Source organism: Vulpes vulpes, chromosome 11, assembly GCF_048418805.1.
Source record: "Vulpes vulpes isolate BD-2025 chromosome 11, VulVul3, whole genome shotgun sequence".
Lineage (NCBI taxonomy): Eukaryota > Metazoa > Chordata > Mammalia > Carnivora > Canidae > Vulpes > Vulpes vulpes.
This window is the reverse complement of record NC_132790.1, coordinates 57123789-57147196: the sequence shown is the minus strand read 5'-3', so window position 1 is coordinate 57147196 and position 23408 is coordinate 57123789. Positions and strand designations below refer to the sequence as shown.

The 23408-nt window shown below is 41.4% G+C and overlaps 1 protein-coding gene across 5 annotated transcripts in view; it reads right to left on the bottom strand.

Moving 5' to 3' along the window:
• The window catches only part of STAC (SH3 and cysteine rich domain), a 152336-nt gene that overhangs the window by 111559 nt on the left and 17369 nt on the right, over window positions 1-23408 (bottom strand). For 3 of the 5 annotated variants that reach the window (XR_011995217.1, XM_072726401.1, XM_072726402.1), the window contains exon 2: window positions 6763-6918. The exons of the other annotated variants lie outside the window; for them this stretch is intronic. Coding sequence is in view for 2 of the 3 variants with exons in the window: in XM_072726401.1 (XP_072582502.1) it covers window positions 6763-6918 (156 nt within the window). In the remaining variant the exon portion in view is untranslated. The remainder of the gene's footprint in view (window positions 1-6762; window positions 6919-23408) is intronic. 5 annotated transcript variants of the gene reach the window in all.

Genomic DNA, 23408 nt, shown 5'->3' with positions numbered 1-23408 from the left:
ACATCTCTCCTCCTGCCAGCGTGTTGAAGTATCCTGTCAGAACTGTAGGGTGTCAAAGGTAAAGAAGGACATCGAGTGTACAGGCAGGAAAAGGAGTCATCCTTGAAGAAAGAGACCTTAGTCTCACTTCAAATCTCTTCTACCACATGAAACACTATAAGACAAAATTATGATTTAAGTATTCTTAAACTCAGACAAAAAACAAACAAAACAAAACACACACACACACACACACACAACTAAAAACAAAAAACACCTCAGACAAATTACTATTCATGAGCATAGAAAACAAAGGATGGGAAAACACGAGGCATAAAAGGACTATTGCTTGAAATAATTTAAACATGGTTAACTTAACAATGAATGATATAAACAGTTTACAGAGAGAATTCACCTGTTATAAATACATAGTGAAACAGATGACACATAACTGAGAAGTGGGTTTTTAAAAAAAGTTTATTTATTTATCCAAGTAATCTCTAGACCCAACATAGGGCTTGAAATCATGACCCTGAGATCAAGAGCTGCATGCTCTTCTGACTGAGCCAGCCAGGTGCCCCAGAAGTGTTTTAACAGTAATAAAAATCTCATGATGTGTAGTAACAAAACACAAGTGGTGGAGGACAGTGGGAGGGTAGAGGTGGAGACAAATCAGGTTGTGTTACTTTTTTCATTTTATATGAAGGGAAAGTAACAAGGACAACAATGGTATTAGTTGTAGCTGACATTTGAGTCTTACTATGTGTCATGTACTTTACATCTACTATCTCTTTGATCTGCCAATCTGCCCTATCAGGTAGGTGCTATTATCATTATCTCTAAAGATAAAAAGTAGACCCATTGATGCTCTATTCTACTGTAAATAGTAATAATTCAAAGCACATAGTTTCAATAAATGTTTGCAAAATTTAAGAAGCAACCATTGGTACATTCTAAAAATTGTGCTGTCTTAAACTTATTAGAAAAATGATTTTTATAGTAAAGAATAGTTTAAAAAAAAGAAAATGGCAAGGACCATGAAAACCTCCAGAAACCAAAAATGATAGAGATGAAATCAAACATACGTCAATAAATGCTAATGGATTATGTTCTTCTCAAATAAATTTAAAATCTACTTTAGAAGAGCCCCACCAAAACAAAAATAATTCCTAGAGCTTAAATAAGAAAATGAGCAAGGAAAATGGCAAATGCCAGCAAAGAGAGGGATATTTGCAGTATTAATATGACACAAAGTAGAATTTAAGTTATAAGAAGTTAATGGGACAGAATGGGAGGCCCGTGGTGTCTGGTGCAATCCACAATGAAGTTTAAACAGTTGTGCACTGTTATGTACCAAACAACATGATATTAGAGCATATACAACTTTTAAACTCTAAAAAGAAATAGAAGGAAATCAATCAAAATACTTGATTTTCTTCAATCCATGATAAATGTAATGTAAAAGAAAGCATATAATTTCTGAACAGTTAAATGTATAATGTTGATTTAATCAAGAGTATTAAGTTCTCTGCGTATTAATAAATACATTTTCTTTTCAAGGGCCCACGAAATACAAACACTATCTTATGGGCAACCACTAAGGAATCCTCAATGGGCTCCTCAATATAGATAAGGAGACAGAGCATAGACAATGAACACAGAGCTATAAGACAAGAATTCAATAATCAGAATATAAATAAATAACAACATAAACACCCAAACATTTGGAAACGGATCCCCACCACCATCTCATCAGCTTGCAGGTGTGTACACACCTGCTTCTGTTTTAGAGTACTCAGAAAATAATATGAAATTAATAATTATAAAAATTTAGGGGATATAATCACACTTACATTCAGGAGTGACTCCAAAGCTATGAAAGATTTCATTGTTACAAATGAAAGAGTGAAAATCAAGGACAGCCCATCTACGTCGAAGCAAATGGTGGGTATTTGTTGAGGACAAACAGTGTATGTTCTCATTCATTTGGGGAATATAAATAATAGTGAAAGGGAATATAAGGGAAGGGAGAAGAAATGTGTGGGAAATACCAGGAAGGGAGACAGAACATAAAGACTCCTACCTCTGGGAAACGAACTAGGGGTGGTGGAAGGGGAGGAGGGTGGAGGGTGTGACGGGGGAATGGGTGGCGGGCACTGAGGGGGACACTTGACGGGATGAGCACTGGGTGTTTTTCTGTATGTTGGTAAATTGAACACCAATAAAAATTAATTTATTAAAAAAAAAAAAAAAAAAAAAAAAAAGGACAGCCCAGCTGGCTCAGCGGTTTAGCGCCGCCTTCAGCCCAGGGCTTGATCCTGGAGACCCAGGATCCCATGCTTCTCCCTCTGCCTGTGTCTCTGTCGCGCTCTCCCTCTCTCTCTCCATCTCTCTCTCCGTCTCTCTCTCTCTCTCTCTCTCTCTGTGTGTCTCTCATTAATAAATAAATAAAATCTAAAAAGAAAAAAAGAAAGTGAAAATCAGCAAACTAAGACTGTAACTTAAAAAATAAAAAGAACAAGGAAGTGACTATGAAGAAATCAGGAGACAGTGTTTAACAGATAAAAACAGAAGTTAAAGAAAAATCAGAGGCTAGGTAAATTCAAGAACTAGTTTATTGAAAAACATGAAAATAGAAAATACTTAGTCAAATCAAGAAGAAAAGAAAGTATTTCCATTAAATACACAAAATGTAGAGTGAGAAAGGAAGCATAATCACAAATACAGGTGATCTGCAGTCCTTTACTAACAATATACTCAAACATTTCATTAAATTTAAAAAGATAACTTCCAAGAAAATAAAAATTGCTGATTGATTAGAAATGGCAGCCTACTGAATTAGCTCAATTGATAGAGAAAATATGGGAAATGATTTCTAAGTAATCATTGGCAAGAATGTGATTGGGTCCAATGTTTTATGGGCAAATACCCCCTTCCCAATTTAAGGAACAAATAAATTCTATAGCACAGCATAGATACAAATGGGTGACTTTCTAATTCATTCTTTCCTCACTGTATTATAAATATTATTGCTATAACTTTATGAGGAGAATGGTCCCAAAAGTGTACAAACACCCACATTCTAGAGACTAATTTCATTAACACAGAGGGGACATTCTAAATACAATTCAAAGAAATCAAATATACTATATCTCACCCAATGAAGACTAAACATTGGCTATGCTACCTGATTCTCCTGAATCAATCCCTGGATGTGCCACATACAAAGAAAGGAGGTAGAAGGCTCCCCCATCAAAGGAAAATAGAGAAACCAGTAGGTCTTTGGGTTCCACTGTATTGGAATAAAATAGCTTAAACTTGGAAGAAAATTGAACACCATGGGGCACATAGGGGAACATTTTTTGTTAGGCCCCTTCTCTCTCTTAAGTGGCTTTAGGAAGCTTATTGTCTCCACACTCCCGTCTATGCAGAAAACTGAAGCAGTGAAGCCAGCTTGGGGCCACCTGAGGGTCATGATGTAACGTCAAGGATCTCTGGATACCTGGTGCCATGGGGGGCAAGCCAAAGACTTGCCCAAACTCCTCCCTGGCCTCCCCTCTACATTGAGACTGTATAGCATCTCTTGGTATAAAAGAAGTGCGCAGTGTGGAGGTGCAGGGGAGTTTCTTGAAGAGCAGGGTGACTTGGTTGGGAGAGGAGGATTGCAAACAGGGAATGGTGAGTCCAGATAATAATTCCAGAGGTTGGCTTCTCTTGGTGTACTCTTCCCTGTCTAAAACTCACAAGGGATATACAGTACAGCTTGGGCTTTCGCACCTGAGAAACTTCCCATCAGCTAGAAATCACCAGCAAATACTCCCAGGATAATATTAGCTCACAGAGGAAAATAACATGATACAGGGAAGAAAATTAATGGAGCAGAATAGAATGTGAATTTAACACAGGCATAATAAATATCCTAAAGAATTAAGGGACAATGTTAGCATGATGCAGGCATAAGCAAGCTGTCCCAGAGAACCAATCAGAGATGTGGAAACACTGAATATAAAAATATGAGCCAATATATGGAACTTAAGAGAAGCGTTGATAGCAGCAAGGATACTCTTCTGTAGGCAATTTTAAGTGTTTTATTAGAGGACATATAAAAATACCTGAATAAATAGAAAAGTATTCCATGTTGATGGATGGCAGGACCTAACATTTTTTACTAAGTTAATTCTCTCCAAATTATTGTAAAAATGCAATGTAGGATATTATATAGAATATTTTGAACAAATTAACATTTGAATATAAAAATTTCCCTACAGACTAAAAGACCAGAATAAAGAGCAAAGGCACTATTAAAAAAGAAGAGTAAAGATGGTGATATCCCCACCAGATTTGAAGACATACTACAGAGTCACAGGAATAAAAAGATACATGATACTTATGTAGAACTATATAAAGCAAAGGGCTCAAATTAAACACAGAACCCTGAAACAGGGTGTGGGCGTGCGTAGAACCCCATGAGTGTTACAACGGTTTGTCAGAAAAACGTTAGCACTACACAGAGACAGACAAATTTGGTTCCTTCCTCTCCTCGTACCACACACACATTCACAGTTGAATTAAAAATCTAAATGTGGAAGAAGAAAGCTAACAAATGAAAATGTAGGAGAGTATCTTGGCACCTGTGTAGGGAAAATTTCTTAAACAGACCCAGTCATCATAAACCATATGAGACAATATTGGTCGGTTTTACAACATTAACAACAATTTCTGGCATGTGGTTGATGTTGTTCTTTGATGTGAGTCAGAAGTAAACACTGGTGATGATAAACCACTGAGATCTGGGGGTTATAGTTACACAACTGATCAAGACAACTAGCAAACCAAAATAGAGAAGGTTGGTGTGGCTTATGTCTGGTATTAATTACAGAGGGTCTGGCAAGAGGTTGGGGTTTCTGTTTGTGCAACAGAGCTATAAATGTCTAAGAGTGGAATGGCAGATCAATATTCAGAATTTTAGTGAAAATTGAGCAGGTTACTCTGCTAGAAATAGTAGGAGATGAAAAACACGTTCTCTGTTGGGTAGTTTTAGCGTCACCATACCAAAATCTTGGCATAAAGTCTACACACCAGTTAATAATAATAAAAAAAAAATCTAGAAAGGCAAGCCTGGTTATTCTCACTGTAAAGTCCTCAAGACCAGAGTTTTGTCTGTTTTGCTCATTCCAGTGCACAGAGCTGTGCTGCCCAATATGGAAGCCAATTGCAACGTATGGCCATGGGGCACTCGGAATGATAGTTGGTCTGAACTGAGATGTGCTGCACGCAAAATACACCCTGATTTAGGAGACTTGGTGCAATGGAAAAAAGAAGGAATGTTAAACATCTCAGCAATAACTTTTTATATTAAAGATTTATTTATTTATTTATTTATTTATTTATTTATTTATTTATTCATTCATTCATGAGAGACAGAGAGAGAGAGAGAGAGGCAGAGACACAGGCAGAGGGAGAAGCAGGCTCCATGCAGGGAGTCCGACATGGGACTTGATCCCTGGTCTCCAGGATCACACCCTGGGCTGAAGGCAGCGCTAAACCCCTGAGCCACCGGGGCTGCCCAACTTTTTATATCCATCACATATTGCAATGATAGTATTTTGGATACATTGGGATAAGTAAAAATATATTATTAAAATTAATTTCATCTGCTTTTTTTAACTTGTATTAATGTGGCAACTGGAAAATTTTACCTTCTATATGTGCCTTGCATTATATTCTCATAATGCTTGTCTAGGATAATGCTTGTCTAGGATAGTAATTGGAATATTACAGGTGCTAAAAGATGTTGAATGAAAGAATGAATAAGTGAACCAGTTCAAATGGCTCTTTTAATGAGCATTAATTAGTTTTTTCCCATATATTATACAGTCTTATATTATTGCATGTAACTGAAAATGTTCTATTGTCTGGGAAAAGAGTGGCTTCAGTGGGAATGGTTAATTTAGCAGTCTTCAAAAAACGAGGAACAATGAACAGAACATTGTAGCCAGATTTCATTCAAAGAGAAGTTCCTGTGTGGCAGACAATTTACGTGCACACTCTCATTAAACTCACTCTACAGTGCTATGACAGATTACTATTCCAATTTACAGATGATGATACCGAGGGTCAGAGTGGGAAAGGACATGACACAAGTAAGTGGTGAAGCCAGGAATCAGTTCTGCTCACTCTGACGGAGCCAGACGTTTGCACACAGCCCAGTCTTACCATGCCCCTCCATCCTCACACTCTATTTTTCAGGTACAAGTGACTAGAAGGGTGCACTTTCCTGCCTCTAAGGCTTGCTCATGTTGCTCCTCTGCCTAAGAACACCACTTCACTCTTCCAAAAAGCCACCTGCTATGTCAAGATTGTCACCATTGGAACTTACTCATTTGTTTCTTGTCTATGTCCTTTAAATGTGAACTCCATAACTGTAGGCAGGCTTTCTGTCTTGTTCACTGGGGAGACCTTAGCAATTAGTGCTGAAATGCTTGGTACACAGGAAGTACTCAAAGTTCACTGTTGCTCAGCTCAATGAAGATTCTTCCACTGTTCCAATAAGAACTAATTGCTTCTTGGGTCTGCTATAACATAATGCTTGTATTCCAAGTGCAGTTCTTATTTTACCATGTAGATATTATAATCTATTCTCTTTTTATGTCTCCCCACCCAAGATTTGTAAATCCCCTGTAGATTGGATTAGGTCTCAACCAACTTCGTACCTCTCCTGAAGCAGTTTTGTCTTTTTCTTCCTGTAAGACTTTTAGCTGGCAGACTCTGTTAGCTACATACCCAGCTTCCGGTTTCTGCTTCTCTTTGTTTCACAAAATCTCCATTTTGCTTGGAACAGCAGTGCGCCCAGCCTTCCTTACAGCTGCAAATGGCCGGGACATGGTTCTGGCCAAGGAAATGTACATCCGGTACAGATGTCTCCAGAGGGTTCTTTTCCTGATAAGAGAGGGAAGATTTGTTTGGCCCTGCCTTTCTCTCTTTCCTTCTTGTCTTACACACAGACATTATATCTAAAGTTATGGCATGGTCTTGCCATCTCAGGACACCAAACCAGAGGACATAAGCCAACAGGCTATGGTGGCAGAATAGAGAAAAGGAAAATCCTAATGGCTTTGCTGAGTAGCTGGGCCAGGGCCAGCAACTTCCTATCTCTAGATTTTTTGCAATGTGAGAAAAACAAACCCATAGCTGTTTATCATTATAAGTTTTTTTCCCCCCACTTTTCGCCAAAATTATCTTTAACTTACCCAGCTGATATCTTCAACTGGTACAGCATGTATATGTCATACTCCCAAGATTATATGCAGATTTTTGGCAAACCCCAAATGTTACTGCAGGAAAGCAATTCACTGCAAAATTTGAAATATGAAGAGACTGAGGCTCAGAGAGGCCAAGTGTCTACTGATGTCAAGCAGCAGAGTCCAGAATCAAACCCAGGTCCATCAAGTCTACAAAGCCCATGCATATGCCTGCCCGTGCTGCCTCATGAAGATACATGAACTTCTAAGAAGACCTCATCCTGGAGCACACTCTCTCCTGGGCTTAGTTGCCATGGTCACCTTTCCTACAAGGGAGGTACAACTTTGTTGGCCAAATTCTGCCTGCCTTTGCTGGACATGTCTTTAAAATCACCTTTAGAACATCCACACCAGCAGCCTTTGCTCCTGGTATCCTCTCAACCTGAGATGGGAGTATGTTGCATGTGTTTGAAGAATGCCAAAGAGCTTGAGCATGAGTGACCAGAACAGACTGAGGGAAGGACAGGAGGAGGAAAAGATAGAGAGAAGGCCTTGGCCCAACCCATCGCCATTTGAGGAGTGGCATTTACTGAGGTGACAGATGGTGGAGAGAAGCACAACTGCTGGAAAGGGGATGAATACAGGGCAATCGTTTTTGCTGGATTAGTTCTCAGATGACTATTAGATACCCATGTGAATCCATGGGGCTCAGAGAGTTCAAGTCCCCTAAATTTACAGTCCCAAACATCCCCCCAAACTGTGTTGATGAGCCAGAAGCCAGATGGCAAGACTCCGGAGTGAACTGTATTGGTTAGAAGATATGCTTGAAGATGGAGACAAATTCAGTCGGGGATTCCAAACACACATCCTGAGGTTTTAGCTTTTCAACTCATTTTGCTGCTGAGCTCATCGATATGTGATCAAAAAGATGGGTGTATTTATTAGTATTTAGTCAATTGCCTCAGTCTGAGATATGTACTGATTGTATTTTACTGCAGACAACAGAGAGAGCGCCTCCAAGATTATTCTCTGAAACAAACAAAAAATACACAAACACACAGAGAAACACAGCTGTTGGGCAACATGATGGAATCAGTGTGAAGGGCTCTGGGGAGTGGACTGCCCCCAAATGGTCAAGCTGCTGGGGTCTGCATTCTGGTTTTCATTCCTAATAGCTTCATTAACTTCTTTGTGCATGGAAAACATAGGCCATGGGGATAATTCAAAGAGATAATCTCCATTAAGCTCTTAGCACAGAGTCTGGGACAAAGTATCAACCTAATAAATATTAGCCATTACTTATTTACATTCACAGAAGCATGCAGTGCAGACCCTCATAATCCGCTGAACACGAATCTTCACACCCATGCACTGATAAACACACACCGGTAAATCTCCATCTACAGTACATGAATGAATATATACAGAAAACGCCCTAAATTTTCTCATTCCCTCAGTGGCTGTCTCACCTACCTTTCGCTTCATAGCATTCCTTTTTAATGCTTTTCAAGAATTGAAAGACTTTCCTTTTATTTCCCTCAAGAGCTGGTTTTTACTACCATGTCTGCCATGGTTCACAGCTGGCTGTCCTTCTGAATGAATGACAAACACCCTCAGCAAATCACTTTCTTTAAAAATAGACCACCCCAGATGATCTTTACCCTCAATTGTCATTTCCATACACCTTGAAAAGAAAAATTCCATTCTTTTTAGAGATTTACGGCTAACGTATCCCAAGCAATAGGACTCTACGAAGATGAATTTTTTTTTCAAAATGCCCTAGTTTTGCCTCATCTGTTTATTGGGCTTATATAAAATATAAATGTAAGGCTGACACTTCTCACCATATTGTGCCAGCTGAATGTTCATTCTGTGTGGCTTTATGGAGCTATTTACCTGGAATATTTTACCTTGATAATTTAATGTGTGACATGCCTTCTCTATTTCTTCTTGCAGATGCACCTGAATGAACTGAGGGTATACAACATGCTTTCAAGTCAGTCACTGTACAGAAGCAGATTAATTGCTCTCAGCACTATAAGCCTACTGAACTTTTGATGGATATGATTCCCCAAGAGTTTGTTTAACTTTCTGGGTCAAGGACTACTTAGTTCACATCGTCCACATTGCTTCAATGCATAGGTTTACGGCAAAAACAAAAGCTACAAACAAACAAACAAACAAACACCAAATCAAAATACTACAACATTTAAAACACATTTTATATTGGGAAAATCATCACTGGCCCAATGCTAATAGAGTCTGAGCATGAATTCTATTTATCTCCTTACAATCTTAATATGCATAAACCAACTAAATTCCGATTTGGATCACTGTGCTTCCCTGATCTGGATCAGAAAGAGGCATTCCATCAAGATCTAAATACCAAATCATCAACAGCTCCTCCAAAGTCTGTCTTGGCACAGTTACTCTGGATTTTCAAACTGGGGAGCGCTGAATTTGGAAGACTACAGGAAATATGCCAAATCTATATTTATATCCTCTAGATGCCATTCAGTAAAATCAGGGGCAATAAATGTTGCAAATTTCACGTTGGTGACTTTGACATCATTCCCAGGACAGAGGTATCTGTTGTCATCATCACATCAATATGGTTATTAATATTTCCAACTGTAGTACGTTAAGTAAAGGGAATACAATATTTTTGCACTGATTCACTGTAAGTGCCACAATTTAAGACTAATACAAACAAACAGATTGTTTAGTACCAACAATTGCAGGTATTAGGAAATCCAGATATGGGGATCCCTGGGTGGCTCAGCAGTTTAGTGCCTGCCTTTGGCCCAGGGCGTGGTCCTGGAGTCCAAGGATTGAGTCCCACATCGGGCTTCCTGCATGGAGCCTGCTTCTGTCTCTGCCTGTGTCTCTCTCTCTCTCTGTCTCTCTCTCTGTCTCTCGAAAATAAGTAAAATCTTAAAAAAATAAAAAAAGAAGGAAATCCAGATTCAACCTGGCTTCCTGGCTTACACAATAGGGATATTGCTTCATATAACAAGAGGTTGTGGGGTAGCCCCGGTGGCTCAGCGGTTTAGCGCCACCTTCAGCCCAGGGCATGATCCTGGAGTCCCAGGATCGAGTCTCACGTCAGGCTCCCTGCATGGAGCCTGCTTCTCCCTCTGCCTGTGTCTTTGCCCCCCCCCCCCCCGCCCCACTCTGTGTCTCTCATGAATAAATAAATGAAAATCTTTAATAAAACAAACAAACAAACAAACAGAAAATCAAGAGGTTGTAATGCAGGGAGACACTAAGGATGGTTAGTTCAGCGGCAGAATGACATCACGAAGAACTCAAGTGCTTTTCATCATTTTACGTTGCCTTCCTCATCCCAGTCTTAAGGTTGGCCTCCCTCATCATCAAAAAATGGCTGCCTGTTTGCAAATATTGAGCAGCAGACTAGTGTTGGCATCTTCCCTTATGCCTGTTCTCACTGGCCTGGAGAACCTTTCCCTGCAGCTCATCATTAGACTTCCCTCCTCTCATTGGCCAGAACAACTCCCTTCTACACCAAATACTGGCAAGAATGAAACTGCCATGATTGTCTTAGATCAATCAGGATGTACCTCATTTGTACCTGCTGAGCAGAGTGTTTCCTGAAGAACGGGGCACACAAAGGAGGGTGAATACTAGAGCAATATTAGCATTTCATTGGAACAGTGAAAGAGGCGTAAATGACTATGGAGTAGGACAGGGTCTCCTAAACATACATAGACTCCTGGTAGAGAATGAGGGGAAATAGGGGTAATGTGGAAGAGGAAGGCAAGACCTAAGGGGTGCAAGTACATAACCTCCCGCCCACCCCGGGGTGTGGCAGGGCCTGTAAATATGATAAGACACTGCCTTGGCTGGGATACATTGTATGAGAGAGGCGATGGGGCAATCACTCCCAGGATTACTGTGTTATATAAAAGTCCATCCTGGCAGCCTGGAGGGAGGCCATCCTGATGGCCTTGGTAAACATCCCTGTCCTGTGGTGAGAAAGAAAATACAAAGCTGTGGTCATCAAGACAGTGTGGTACTGGCACAAAAACAGACACATAGATCAATGGAACAGAATAGAGAACCCAGAAGTGGACCCTGAACTTTATGGTCAACTAATATTCGATAAAGGAGGAAAGACTATCCAGTGGAAGAAAGACAGTCTCTTCAATAAATGGTGCTGGGAAAATTGGACATCCACATGCAGAAGAATGAAACTAGACCACTCTCTTACACCAGACACAAAGATAAACTCAAAATGGATGAAAGATCTAAATGTGAGGCAAGATTCCATCAAAATCCTAGAGGAGATCACAGGCAACACCCTTTTTGAACTTGGCCACAGTAACTTCTTGCAAGATACATCCACGAAGGCAAAAGAAACAAGAGCAAAAATGAACTATTGGGACTTCATCAAGATAAGAAGCTTTTGCACAGCAAAGGATACAGTCAACAAAACTAAAAGACAACCTACAGAATGGGAGAAGATATTTGCAAATGACCTATCAGATAAAGGGCTAGTTTCCAAGATCTATAAAGAACTTCTTAAACTCAACAGCAAAGAAACAAACAATCCAATCATGAAATGGGCAAAAGACATGAAGAGAAATCTCACAGAGGAAGACAGACATGGCCAACATGCACATGAGAAAATGCTCCTCATCACGTGCCATCAGGGAAATACAAATCCAAACCACAATGAGATACCACCTCACACCAGTGAGAATGGGGAAAATTAACAAGGCAGGAAACCACAAATGTTGGAGAGGATGCAGAGAAAGGGGAACCCTCTTACACTGTTGGTGGGAATGTGAACTGGTGCAGCCACTCTGGAAAACTGTGTGGAGGTTCCTCAAAGAGTTAAAAATAGACCTGCCCTATGACCCAGCCATTGCACTGTTGGGGATTTACCCCAAAGATACAGATGCAGTGAAACGCCGGGACACCTGCACCCCGATGTTTCTAGCAGCAATGTCCACAATAGCCAAACTGTGGAAGGAGCCTCGGTGTCCATCGAAAGATGAATGGATAAAGAAGATGCGGTCTGTGTATACAATGGGATATTACTCAGCCATTAGAAACGACAAATACCCACCATTTGCTTCAACGTGGATGGAACTGGAGGGTATTATGCTGAGTGAAATAAGTCAATCGGAGAAGGACAAACATTGTAAGTTCTCATTCATTTGGGGAATATAAATAATAGTGAAAGGGAATAGAAGGGAAGGGAGAAGAAATGTGTGGGAAATATCAGAAAGGGAGACAGAACATAAAGACTCCTAACTCTGGGAAATGAACTAGGGGTGGTGGAAGGGGAGGAGGGCAGGGGGTGGGGGTGAATGGGTGACATGCACTGAGGGGGGCACCTGATGGGATGAGCACTGGGTGTTGTTCTGTATGTTGGTAAATTGAACACCAGTAAAAAGTAAATTTATTATAAAAAAGAAAAAGAAAAGAAAATGGGGCCTCAGCCATTCACCTGCAAGGAACTGAATTCTTCCCACAGTGTAATTGGAAGAGGACCCCAGACTTCAGATGAGCCTGCAGAGCTGGCTGACAGCTCAGTTTTCCCCTGGTAAGATGCTAAGCAAGGGAACCCACTAACCTGAACCTAGTCTTCTGACCCACAGAAACTGGGCGATAGTAAGTATATGTTGTTTTAAGCCGCTAAATTTGTGGTATTTTGTCATGCAGCAATAGAAACAAGTATACCCACTTTGGACTTGTGGATGAGTGAGAAATAAACTTATTCTTTATGTTAGGCCATTAAGCTCCGATGGTTCATAGCAGCTAGTGTTACTTTACATACATACGATGGTATTAACAAGGTTGCTCCTACAAAGGCAGTAACAGCCCCATCAAATATGCAGGGACTGTCTCCTCTGGAAGTTTCGTCATGGGGACAGTCTCCTAGGTCTGGCCCGCAGCATGGCTGTACCTGCTAATGAAATGGCTGAACAGCTATGACTTATTAGTTGTCACCTCCAGATTATATCACTTTTCATTTTGGGTTTTGGTTTGCTTCAATTAATTATAATCTGGGTCAGATACATAAAGCATGATATCTCTGAGAATCATCAGGGTTGTCTGTCACATTTATGCAGCAGAAAAGATGCTGCATTTCTGGCAGGTGCTAAGGTTTTATTTTATTTTATTTTTTTATAAAACAAACACACAAACATCTACTCTCCCCAAGTAGGATTTCAGGCTCTTTAAAAATGTCCTAGCACTTTTTGAATAGACTCGATGGCTTTCATTTAAGTGAACACAGAATAAATACCAAGTACTATGCTGTTAATCCACATATGCTTTCTTACTTAATGTTTATACCAACTTCTAAAAGGAAATAATATCAATCTCATCTTCTTGATGAAACTTGAGATTTAGGTTAAACTATGGGCGTAAGGTCACAGCTTTTGAATGGCACAGCCAAGAATCAAACACAAGTCCACCTGACTCATTCACCCATATGTGAATTCATCTGTCATTCATCTAAAATTCCATTTCTAGGCACCAGTTATGGTGTGATACGTAAGATAAAGAGCTGGGATTGGTAAATTTTTTCTGTCAAGAGCCATTTATTTATTTATTTTTAAATATTTTATTTATTTATTCATGAGACACACACACACACACACACACACACACATAGAGGCAGAGACAGAGATAGAGGGAAAAGCAGGCTCCATGCAGGGAGCCTGACGCGGGACTCGATTCCGGACTCCAGGATCACGCCCTGGGCCAAAGGCAGACACTCAACCGCTGAGCCACCCAGGGATCCCTGGGCTGTAATTTTCTTAGCCCTGGTCTAGTGAGAAGACTGGCATATTGTGACACACCCTGGGAAATGCAGAGATATATATACACACACAGGAACACGGAGAAGGGCCCCTCAGGGGCAGCTGTGATGCACAGCCCCGTCCTCCCTGCCCTTGGGATGCTGCTGGCTGCAGGCTCTCAGTGAAGGGATCTACTTCATCTAAAGGCATCATCCTCCCCTGAGTCATGGCTGATAGATGTGAGGGTAGGGGCCCCACTCTCTTTGCTCAGTTTGGAACAACTCTGATGGGCCACCCTAGCTTCAATGCTCCCCAAGGAGTTGGCGGAGGCCTCTGTCATCACTGTACTGAAGCTGAACATCTCCTTCTGCTCACTCCTGCCTTCCAGGTGTCTTCCAGGGTTGTCCTCAAGAGCACCTCTCAGTAAATTCCCTGAAGGTGATTCTCCAGCTCAGAGTGTATGCAGGGAAGCAGATGCAAGCAGGTGAGTAGGGGAAGGAGCTATAGGAGATAGAGGAGAATTCTAGTCAGAAGGGAAAGCAAAGATATGGAAATAAGAAAAACATGATAGATTCCAGGAATCAGGTGTGGTTCATAGCTGCTGGAGAGCGACGTGTGTTGAGGAATTAGCTAACGATGAGGCCGAGAGGAACGTGGAGGCTGGATCATGTCAAGCTTCAAAAAGCAAACAGTTTCACATCTGAGGATGGAGTAACCTCCAAGAGGTGGTCCTGGGGGTCTGCAGGAGCCTTCACCTTCTGACCATGAAGCCAGGAGTACAGTGCCTAGAGTAGCCTCCACTGGGAAGGCTGGAGGGAGCTGTGTGTCCTGGGGAAAGTCTGGCCTCAGGGAGTCTCTGGATTGAGGACATGTGAAGATCCCACAGAAGAATGGTCACCATGCTTCGAGATTTCAGAGGACACAGTTGGAAGACGGCTAGGGCTTGGGGAGTGACATAGTAAGGCAGGGACAGCAAACTCAGATCAGGGTGGAGAGAACCCAGAAGGGAGAATGTGTGGCTGGACGGGCTCGCACTTGAGGTGAAACAAGGATGAGGTGAGACTTACCAGTTGGGGGAAGGCTGCTCTCCCAGGGAGAGCCCAGATGAGGCCTCAGTCGGAGCTGGGGACCTGGCCTAATAATATGTGGACATTGTGGTTCCACCAGAGCAGTCACTGTTAAATGCACAGGGGCTTCAAAGCCAATAGACCCAAAAGTCAGGGGTTGTGGATGGGGACATGTATGGAAGGAAAGGACTTGAGAGAGCTGCTGTCCTGAACCAGGGCCTCCTAAAGTCCAATGGGACCTCCTTTAAAAAAAGAAAAATATTTATTTATTTATTCATGAGAGAGAGAGAGAGGCAGAGACATAGGCAGAGGGAGAAGCAGGCTTCCCGCAGGGAGCCTCATGTGGGACTCGATCCCAGGACCCCAGGATCTCGACCCAAGCTGAAAGTAGAAAGACGCTCAACCACTGAGCTACCCAGGTGCCCCCAATAAGACCCTTAAATGTCTATGCTTTTCTATTTTACAGTTTTTTAAAAAAATAAACAAGTAACATATGATATCTAAGAAAATTCAAACAATATGGCTGCACCGTAGTCCCCTCTTATTCACAGTTTTGCTTTCCATGGTTTCAGTTCCCTGCTGCCCAGAAGCAGATGTTCCTCCTACTGAGAGATCATCATCATCAGATCACCGGTGGCCTAATGCTGTGTCACAGCGCCTATGTCATTCACACTTCACCTCATTACATAGGCGTTTTATCATCTCACGTCATCACAAGAAGGAGGATGAGTACAGGAAAAGAAGAAATTGTGAGAGAGACCACATCCACATAACTTGTATTATAATAAATTGCTGTAATTGTTCTACTTTATTATTAGTTATTATTATTATTACTCTCTTACCATGCTTACTTTATAAATTGAACCTTATCATAGATATGTACATATGGAAAAAATAGTACAAAAAGGGTTTGGCACTGCCCACAGTTTCAGGCATCCACTGGGGCTCTTGGAACATGCCCCCATGAGAAGGGGGGATGACTATATTTGTAATAAAGAAAGAAAATTACTTTAGAGAATTACTATCACCATTCTTAATATTCCATCAAACAATTGGCAATAGTTCGATGTACATAATCCCAGAACAATTTCTGTGAACTTACTAATATTTACTCGTACTTAAAAATATCTACCATCTATTGATCTATTATTTCAATACTTTTTAAATGCATAAATTTGCCTACACATTTTGTTCTGTGACTTGCTTTTTCCATGTCGGATTACAGATATGTATGTCATAAGTTTTACGAATTTTTTTCCATGCTATGGATACAGTGTGTTGTATTTAATCACTACAAAATTGATGGCAACTTGCGGCTGTCCTATTTTTTGCTGTTGTAAGCAGTGCTGCAATGTACCATATGTATATTTGTATACACAAATGCACAGGTCCACTTAAAAATATAATAAAAAATAACATTTCTGGAGTCTGCTGTGGGTTGGGCATGGTGCTAAAGTGCTTACATGTGTTATTAATTTAATTCTCACAATTACTCTTTGTAGTAGATTTCATCATGGTCCCAGTACTACAAATGAAGAGACTGTGCCTGAGAGTTTAAGTAAACTGCAACTAATTCCCCAAGAAAAATAGTGGAATGAACTTGCTAATTGTCATTTTAAAAAATATTTTATTTATTTATTCATGAAAGACACACAGAGAGAGGCAGAGACATAGGCAGAGGAAGAAAAAGGCTCTCTGTAGGGGAGTCTGATGCAAGACTCGACCCTAGGACCCCAGGATCATGACCTAAGCTGAAGGCAGATGCTCAACCACTGAGCCACTAAGGTGACCCACTAATTGTCATTTTTAAAAGACATCCTATTGTTATATGATCGTAACTAACTTGGACTGATATCTTTACAAGGTTGAGTCTTCTCCTCTAAAAAATGTCATGTCTTTCCATTGATTTAAATAATCTCATTTGTCTATGTTTGCATGTTCCTCATATTGGATTACATATTCCTCGTTAAAGATATTCCTGGGTAAGTCATAGTTGTTACTGCTGGTTCAAAGAAAATGAATGGATTTTTCCATTTTAATTTTGAGCTTGTAGCATACCAAATCACCTTATGAGTTGTAAGAGTTTCAATGGATTATTTTAAACAGATAGGCTTTCTTATTAACTGTTCAGTAATGGCAATTTTATCTAGTCACTTCTAATATTTATTCTTGTTTATTTTTCCCATCCTGGAACTTTCAGAGCAATGCTGAGTAACACAGCCATGAGTGTGTCCCTTACTTAAAGGGACTCATAAGGTGATTGCTATGGTTTTCTGGTAAATACTCTTCAACAAGTAAATAAATCCCAGTTTACTAGGGATCTTTTTGATAATTAGGAATTCCAGCTGATTCTGCACTAGTAGAGTCCAAGCGCTTTTCTCTTGTTTTCTATCAAAGAAGGGGACTACATATTTATTTGAACGCCATTGCTTTTTTGGGGGGTATATTCTCCTTGGTTATGAGAGATACTTTTATTGCTCAGCATTTATTGAGGCTTTTCAATTTGAACATATAAATATAATTTTCTTCTTATTTAGCTTTCTATTCATTTTCTTTTTCATATTTTAACATTTTTTTTCTTATATCTTTTTCTTTAATTATTTCACTCCATTTCAGCTGCTTCTTCCCAGGCGCAATGACTGGTTGGCTTCCTGTTTCTACTTTCAATACGAGACTCCTCGTTTATAAATTACTCTTCCTTTGCTATATCTTTTGCGAGATTACATTATCTTTCATCTTACTGATTCAGTCTTCATATTTATTTGTTCTACTTTTAAGACCTTGCATTGTTTTTTTTTGAAATTTTATTTTTCCAAAAGTTTATTCCTATTCATTGATTTTTTAAAAAAAAAATAGACACCCGTTCTTTTGATATGGTCACAATACATTTGAATCTCTCTGAAGATACCAATTGGAAAGCTTTCGCAGGTAGCCATAACCCTTGTGTTAGCTCTCAGTTCTCTGGGTTAGTGTACACTGGTCCTTCTCGTTCATGCTTGTTTTCTATTCATACTTATGGGTGAAGAACTAGCTTGATCATAAGTTAGCGGCAATGTGTCTTCTCTACTCCAAGTAGACCACTACCCTGAGTTTGTCTGCCTTGGGAATGCTGATGGCAGGCTTTGCTTTAGGATACATGGTGTGGGATCGAGACTCCCACAAATGCCAACATATGGAAGGTTCTACTTTGAGAACTGAAGGGTTTCACGTATTTTATTCCTGGATAGAGTTCCCTTTTATAATTTACTTGTAGTTATGATTTTTGATGTCTGGAACTATCTTGGGCTCTGCTCTGCTGCATGGCCCCTGAGTCCATTCTGAGTGATCTCCTAGGCCAATGCTCTGGGTTGTATAGACAGAACTCCTGAGGCATTCACCTCGAGTGCAGCCTGTGCTTCTAGCTTTTTGCATCCCTGGGGAATGAGGAGGAATGATGGGGCCTCTGTAGTGGGCAGCCCTTCATGACTTACTTGAGGACCTGCTGAGACCACTCCTGCTCTTTGCATCTGCTGACACAATCTCTACGGCTCTGCTGGGAACATCTGTGTTCGTGTCTGTAACTACCAATGTCACAATCTGCTTTGGACAACAGTCTTCTCTTATCTGGTTTCTCCATTACCTCAATGCTATCTGCTTCAAATCTTCCACAACTTCCTCACAAATTCCAGCCTGCTGATGGTATCTTTTCTGGTTTTCTCACACTCTTATTGATGTCATCTTTTCACATATAGTTTCTGCTACACCAACAGGATGTTGTAAGGAAAGACAAATGCCTACACCTGGTCTGGTTTCTGAATGGAGTCTTTAATGATCTTTAAAGCAGGGCTGACCATTTGCCTGGAGAAGTTACCTTCTCGGCCTCAGATAGCTCACCTGTCATTTGGATTGAATATTAACCTACAAGAGAACTGTTTTAAGGATTACAAACAGGATTTAAAGAACCTAGTGAATAGCAGGCAATCAGTAAACAGAGACTCAGCAAATGGCACCTGCCATACTATTTGTGGTAAAGTGATTTCACTGTGCCTCACTGGAGGGGAATAGTAGACAGGCCACTAGTTGGGCTGTGAGACCACTGACATAGGACACATGGCCTGGAGTGCATCAGCTACATGTGGACTGTGAGGGCTGGTGGGGGAATTGGAGGGGAAAGCTTGGGTAAGTTAACCAACTGCTGTAAGCTTCTGGCTCCTCCTCTATAAGGTGGCATAAAAACAAGGTCTGTTTGGGATGGTTGTTGTGAGGATTAAATAAAACAAGGCACAGAGAATAATGGTTAAGTCGAGGCAGGTAGCTACATGCCAGCATTCCCCCTTCCTGCCCTCTCTCTCCTCTTCTTAGGCCCTCTTTCCCCCTCTGACCTCCTCTCCTTACTCTTCTTTTCTTTCATTCCCACTATTACGATTGTCATTGTTGTCGTTTTTAATTGAACCTGGATCTGGACCATATTTTCATCATATTATTCATTAAAAAACTGTATTACATGTTTACTTTGGTTTTTGTAGAGAATAACATTTGAAAACAGATGTCAAAGCTTTCCCTACAAACCATTACTGCTTTAAGAAAGTGGATGTGGAAAAAGTAAAACCAACAAACCAGCTAGCGAGCCAGGCAATCTGGGACTAAGAGCCAGAGCTGGATATGAATTTCAGAATAGGCCCAAAGCAGCCACATGCTTCCAGGCAAGCCAGTTCACTTTCCTGAGCCTGGGCACCTTGCAATTTCCTCATCTGTACAATGAGGACAAATGAAATGATATGCATCGATCACCCTGCCCAGCAAGTCCTAAGGAAACGTCTGTGCCCCTGCTCTTCCCACTCTTTCGCCCTGCCAAGCTCTGTCGCAGGGGCCTGTGTGTGGCCTGTATCCACACTTATGAGGGCTCTGCCTTTGGTTTCATTCGCTGCCACTGCTGTCTTAAAATTCTTCATAATATTTGGACAAGCAGCTCCTATTTTCACTATGCACTCGACCTCATAAATTATGTGGCTGGCTTTGCTCACTGGGATTCAACACACAGAAGAATCCATACTGCTGTCCTCCCAGCGGACAGAGGAAGCAGGTTCCCAGGTGCCTGGAAGCAGCAGCCCTGGAGTCCTACAGTCAGACTGTGGATCTGTGGTTGCCCCCTCTCTTCATTTCCATCTATGTCCCTAAAGCAGCCTGCGCAGAATTCCTTGGGTTCCCTGGAGCAGCCCTGACTCTAGCTCCAACCTGACACATTTGCTATCTTTTGTCTGGGTTCATAAGGTATCTCTCTGCCAGACTGTGAAAGTGATGCACACCACTACCTTTTTGCTTATGACTTTTAAAGAAATGAGTATTTCTTGAGCATAAGAAAACCTCTAGCAGTATGCTGGGAAAGGCAGGCTCATGCTGTGCGCAGACTTGGATGTGAAATCCCTGCCAAGGAAATGCATAGCTAGGAGGTTCCCCTGCCTCCTTCATGAAACTTTAGTTGGCCATCTGCTCCTCTATTTCCAGAGGGGACAGAGACTGGTTTTCATAAGCTAATACGACACCAAAATGGATGGATAGAAATCTTCTTAGAGCCTTGATTTCCTCCTTGTTTCAAAATGGACACACAAGTTTGGAGGTTTCAGTAAGTTAATCTTGGTCCTATGAAGCTGACGTTTTTGCCTTCTTTATCCCAGTCCACAGCTGGGGAAGGGAGGTTGAGAGAGGCTGGGTCGACCCATCAGGGTCCTGGTGCTTCCCTCTTGCCAGTGAATTAATTTTGGCTTTCTGTGGGTTGATAGAGGCTTTGGCTGAAGCCCTTGTGTATATGCAGACCCTCTTGAGTCAAGAGAACACCTGTATATCATTACAGCCAAAGCGATATGTTCCGAGCACAGGTATACAAGCACACAGAGTACGCGGTTACTCCAATGGAACCAGTTCTCAAAGCGTCTCTGTACTCACATTGTTACCATCACCTGCACCATGTTTGAAGTAAAAATCTCAGGCCTTATTCCAGACCTACTGGATCAGAAATTCTGGGGGTAAGGTCTAGAATCTGTGTTTTCACACTGCCCCCGCCCCCCACCACCACAAGTGATTCTGGTGCACACTCATGTTTGCAACCAACCAGTCTCTGGCATTCTTTGGAGGTATTCATAAGGCTTCCTAACCCAATGTGAATGCCTAAATGGTTTATCCTGTGGCTTTGGGTTGTAGCGGTTGTAGAAATGGGAGAAGAATTCAACCTCTCTGGGCCTCAGTTTCCCCAAAGGGATTTTCTGTGATGATCCAAATTTTTTTCACATTATGTTTTTTATGCTCTAGGATTCAAAGTCATCCAGAAACACTCCCAACTAGTTATATAACACACGGAAAAATGGTCATTTGATAGATGAACAGCTATTACAACCTATTTATATATCTCAATTTATGTATGTATTTGCCTACCTATTGTCTATCTAAATCTGGAACATGGTAGCCCACATGTGGAGTCCGATGCCCTAAATTTGACACTTACCAGCTGCATATCATCTGTCAAATTGGGGAATCACTTACTTCGCAGGGCAGGAGATGATGAATATACAGTGTCTAGTGCTGGGCCTGGAAATAGAAAACTCCCAAAGGGCAGTCACTATTACTTTGTTGTCTTACACCGATAGACCTAAGCATTAGCTCCACCTCTTTTAAAGCATATCAATCCCTTCCTTTCCCTTATCCTTCTCCCCCACTTGAGTACGAGTGCTCCTACTTTGTGTGGGAACATGTGAGGCACAGAACTGACAATGGCTGGTCAAACCCACTAAACCAAGCACCATCCAGGCAGACTGATTAAGGCATTGATTCTAGATCAGACTTTCAGACTTTGGTTTGTCCACAACTTCAAAGTCAGTTGGAAGAACTTTTCTAAAATGTGTGTGAACTAACTTAGCAAAAATCTTTCCAAAGAATCTTGAGTTAGTCACCCCATATTGGCGAGTTTCTCAAGGGGTCTTTATCCTGAGGCTAAAGGATGCCCATATTAGGGGATAAGGCCACCAACAGTGTCGGAGGAGCAGGGCAGCTGGGCCACCTGTCCTCTAGCCATGTCTGCACTTCAAGCTGGCCAACTGAAATTTCAACAAGTGTCATCCCTTTCCCTAAAATGCTGTTTCTTTCTGGGGCACAATATACAATGTTCCATCAGTGCTCATCCCCATCAAGATCTTTAACTCACTCTCCTGCTACAGGATGCGTGTTGAGTGAGTGGGTGAGCAATCAGTTTCCATACCCAGCACCTCTTATATGCTTTCAGTGGGTGTCTATCACACTTTTTTCAAATGTAGCATTCTTTTTTTGACCAAAAATATTAGCAAATTCCTAATTATATGGAGCATGAAAGAGAGAAATGACTACTCTGGGTAAAATAGTACAGGTAGAGACCTGAGCTGGCAGGTACCTTTGGCACCCTACCCAAGTCCTCTCTACTGGGCCTCTTGCACCCATCTCACAGCTGCTTTGGTTTGCAGATGGCTCTTTCTTCTGAGAATTGGCCTCAGCTAATGGGAACTGTCTCCTCTGGGAGGTGATGCAAGTACCCACACCCACCCCTCCACCTCAGGCTGAAGAGTTGACTGATACAGAGTAAAACAGTCCTGTCATCTTGCCTTAAGGCAGGGACAACTCTGTGGTGCCCTCCATGCCCTGGAGCCCCACTGTGATCAAGGAAGACTTAACCTTAGACTCTATTCTTGTTCAGCCCTGTCTCCTGTCCTCTCCTGCTTCCTCCCCTCCTTGTTAGTTTTTCCTGAGAGTGTGTGCCCTCAGTAAATTACATGCTTCTGGGGCACCTGGATGGTTCAGTCTATTAAGCATCTGACTCTTGATTTTGGCTCAGGTCATGATCTCAGGGTCATGAGATGGAGACCTGCACTGGGCTCTGAGCTTAAGATTCTCTCTCTCTCTCCCCATCTGCACCCCCCTCAAAAATAAATACAAGCAATAAATTACATGCTTCTGAACATCATGGACCCTCTGGAGACCCCAAACTGAGATGAAGGATAAGGAAATAATTAAAAAGAGAAGCTTTTTAAGAAACCTTTTAAGTAGCTTTTTAAGAAAGAGAAGCTACAGAAACCTTATGTACTGGAAGCAGGCTTCCTCTAAGTTGGCCCTATATGATTTGGCAAGTCTCGCCATTGGGGATGAAGTCAAAGCCATGCCTTTTAATGGGCCTCTGTCTGTCTCACAGCCACTGTCCAGAGCCTGAGAACCAGATACATGGCTTTAAGCTTCTAAAGAGATTTAACCAGGCTGCAGACAAACTTGTAACTGAAGGCCCAATTAAGAACCAGAAGGTGTCCTGCCATGAAGTTAGCATTTTGCTCTTGGCTCCTGATATATATTTA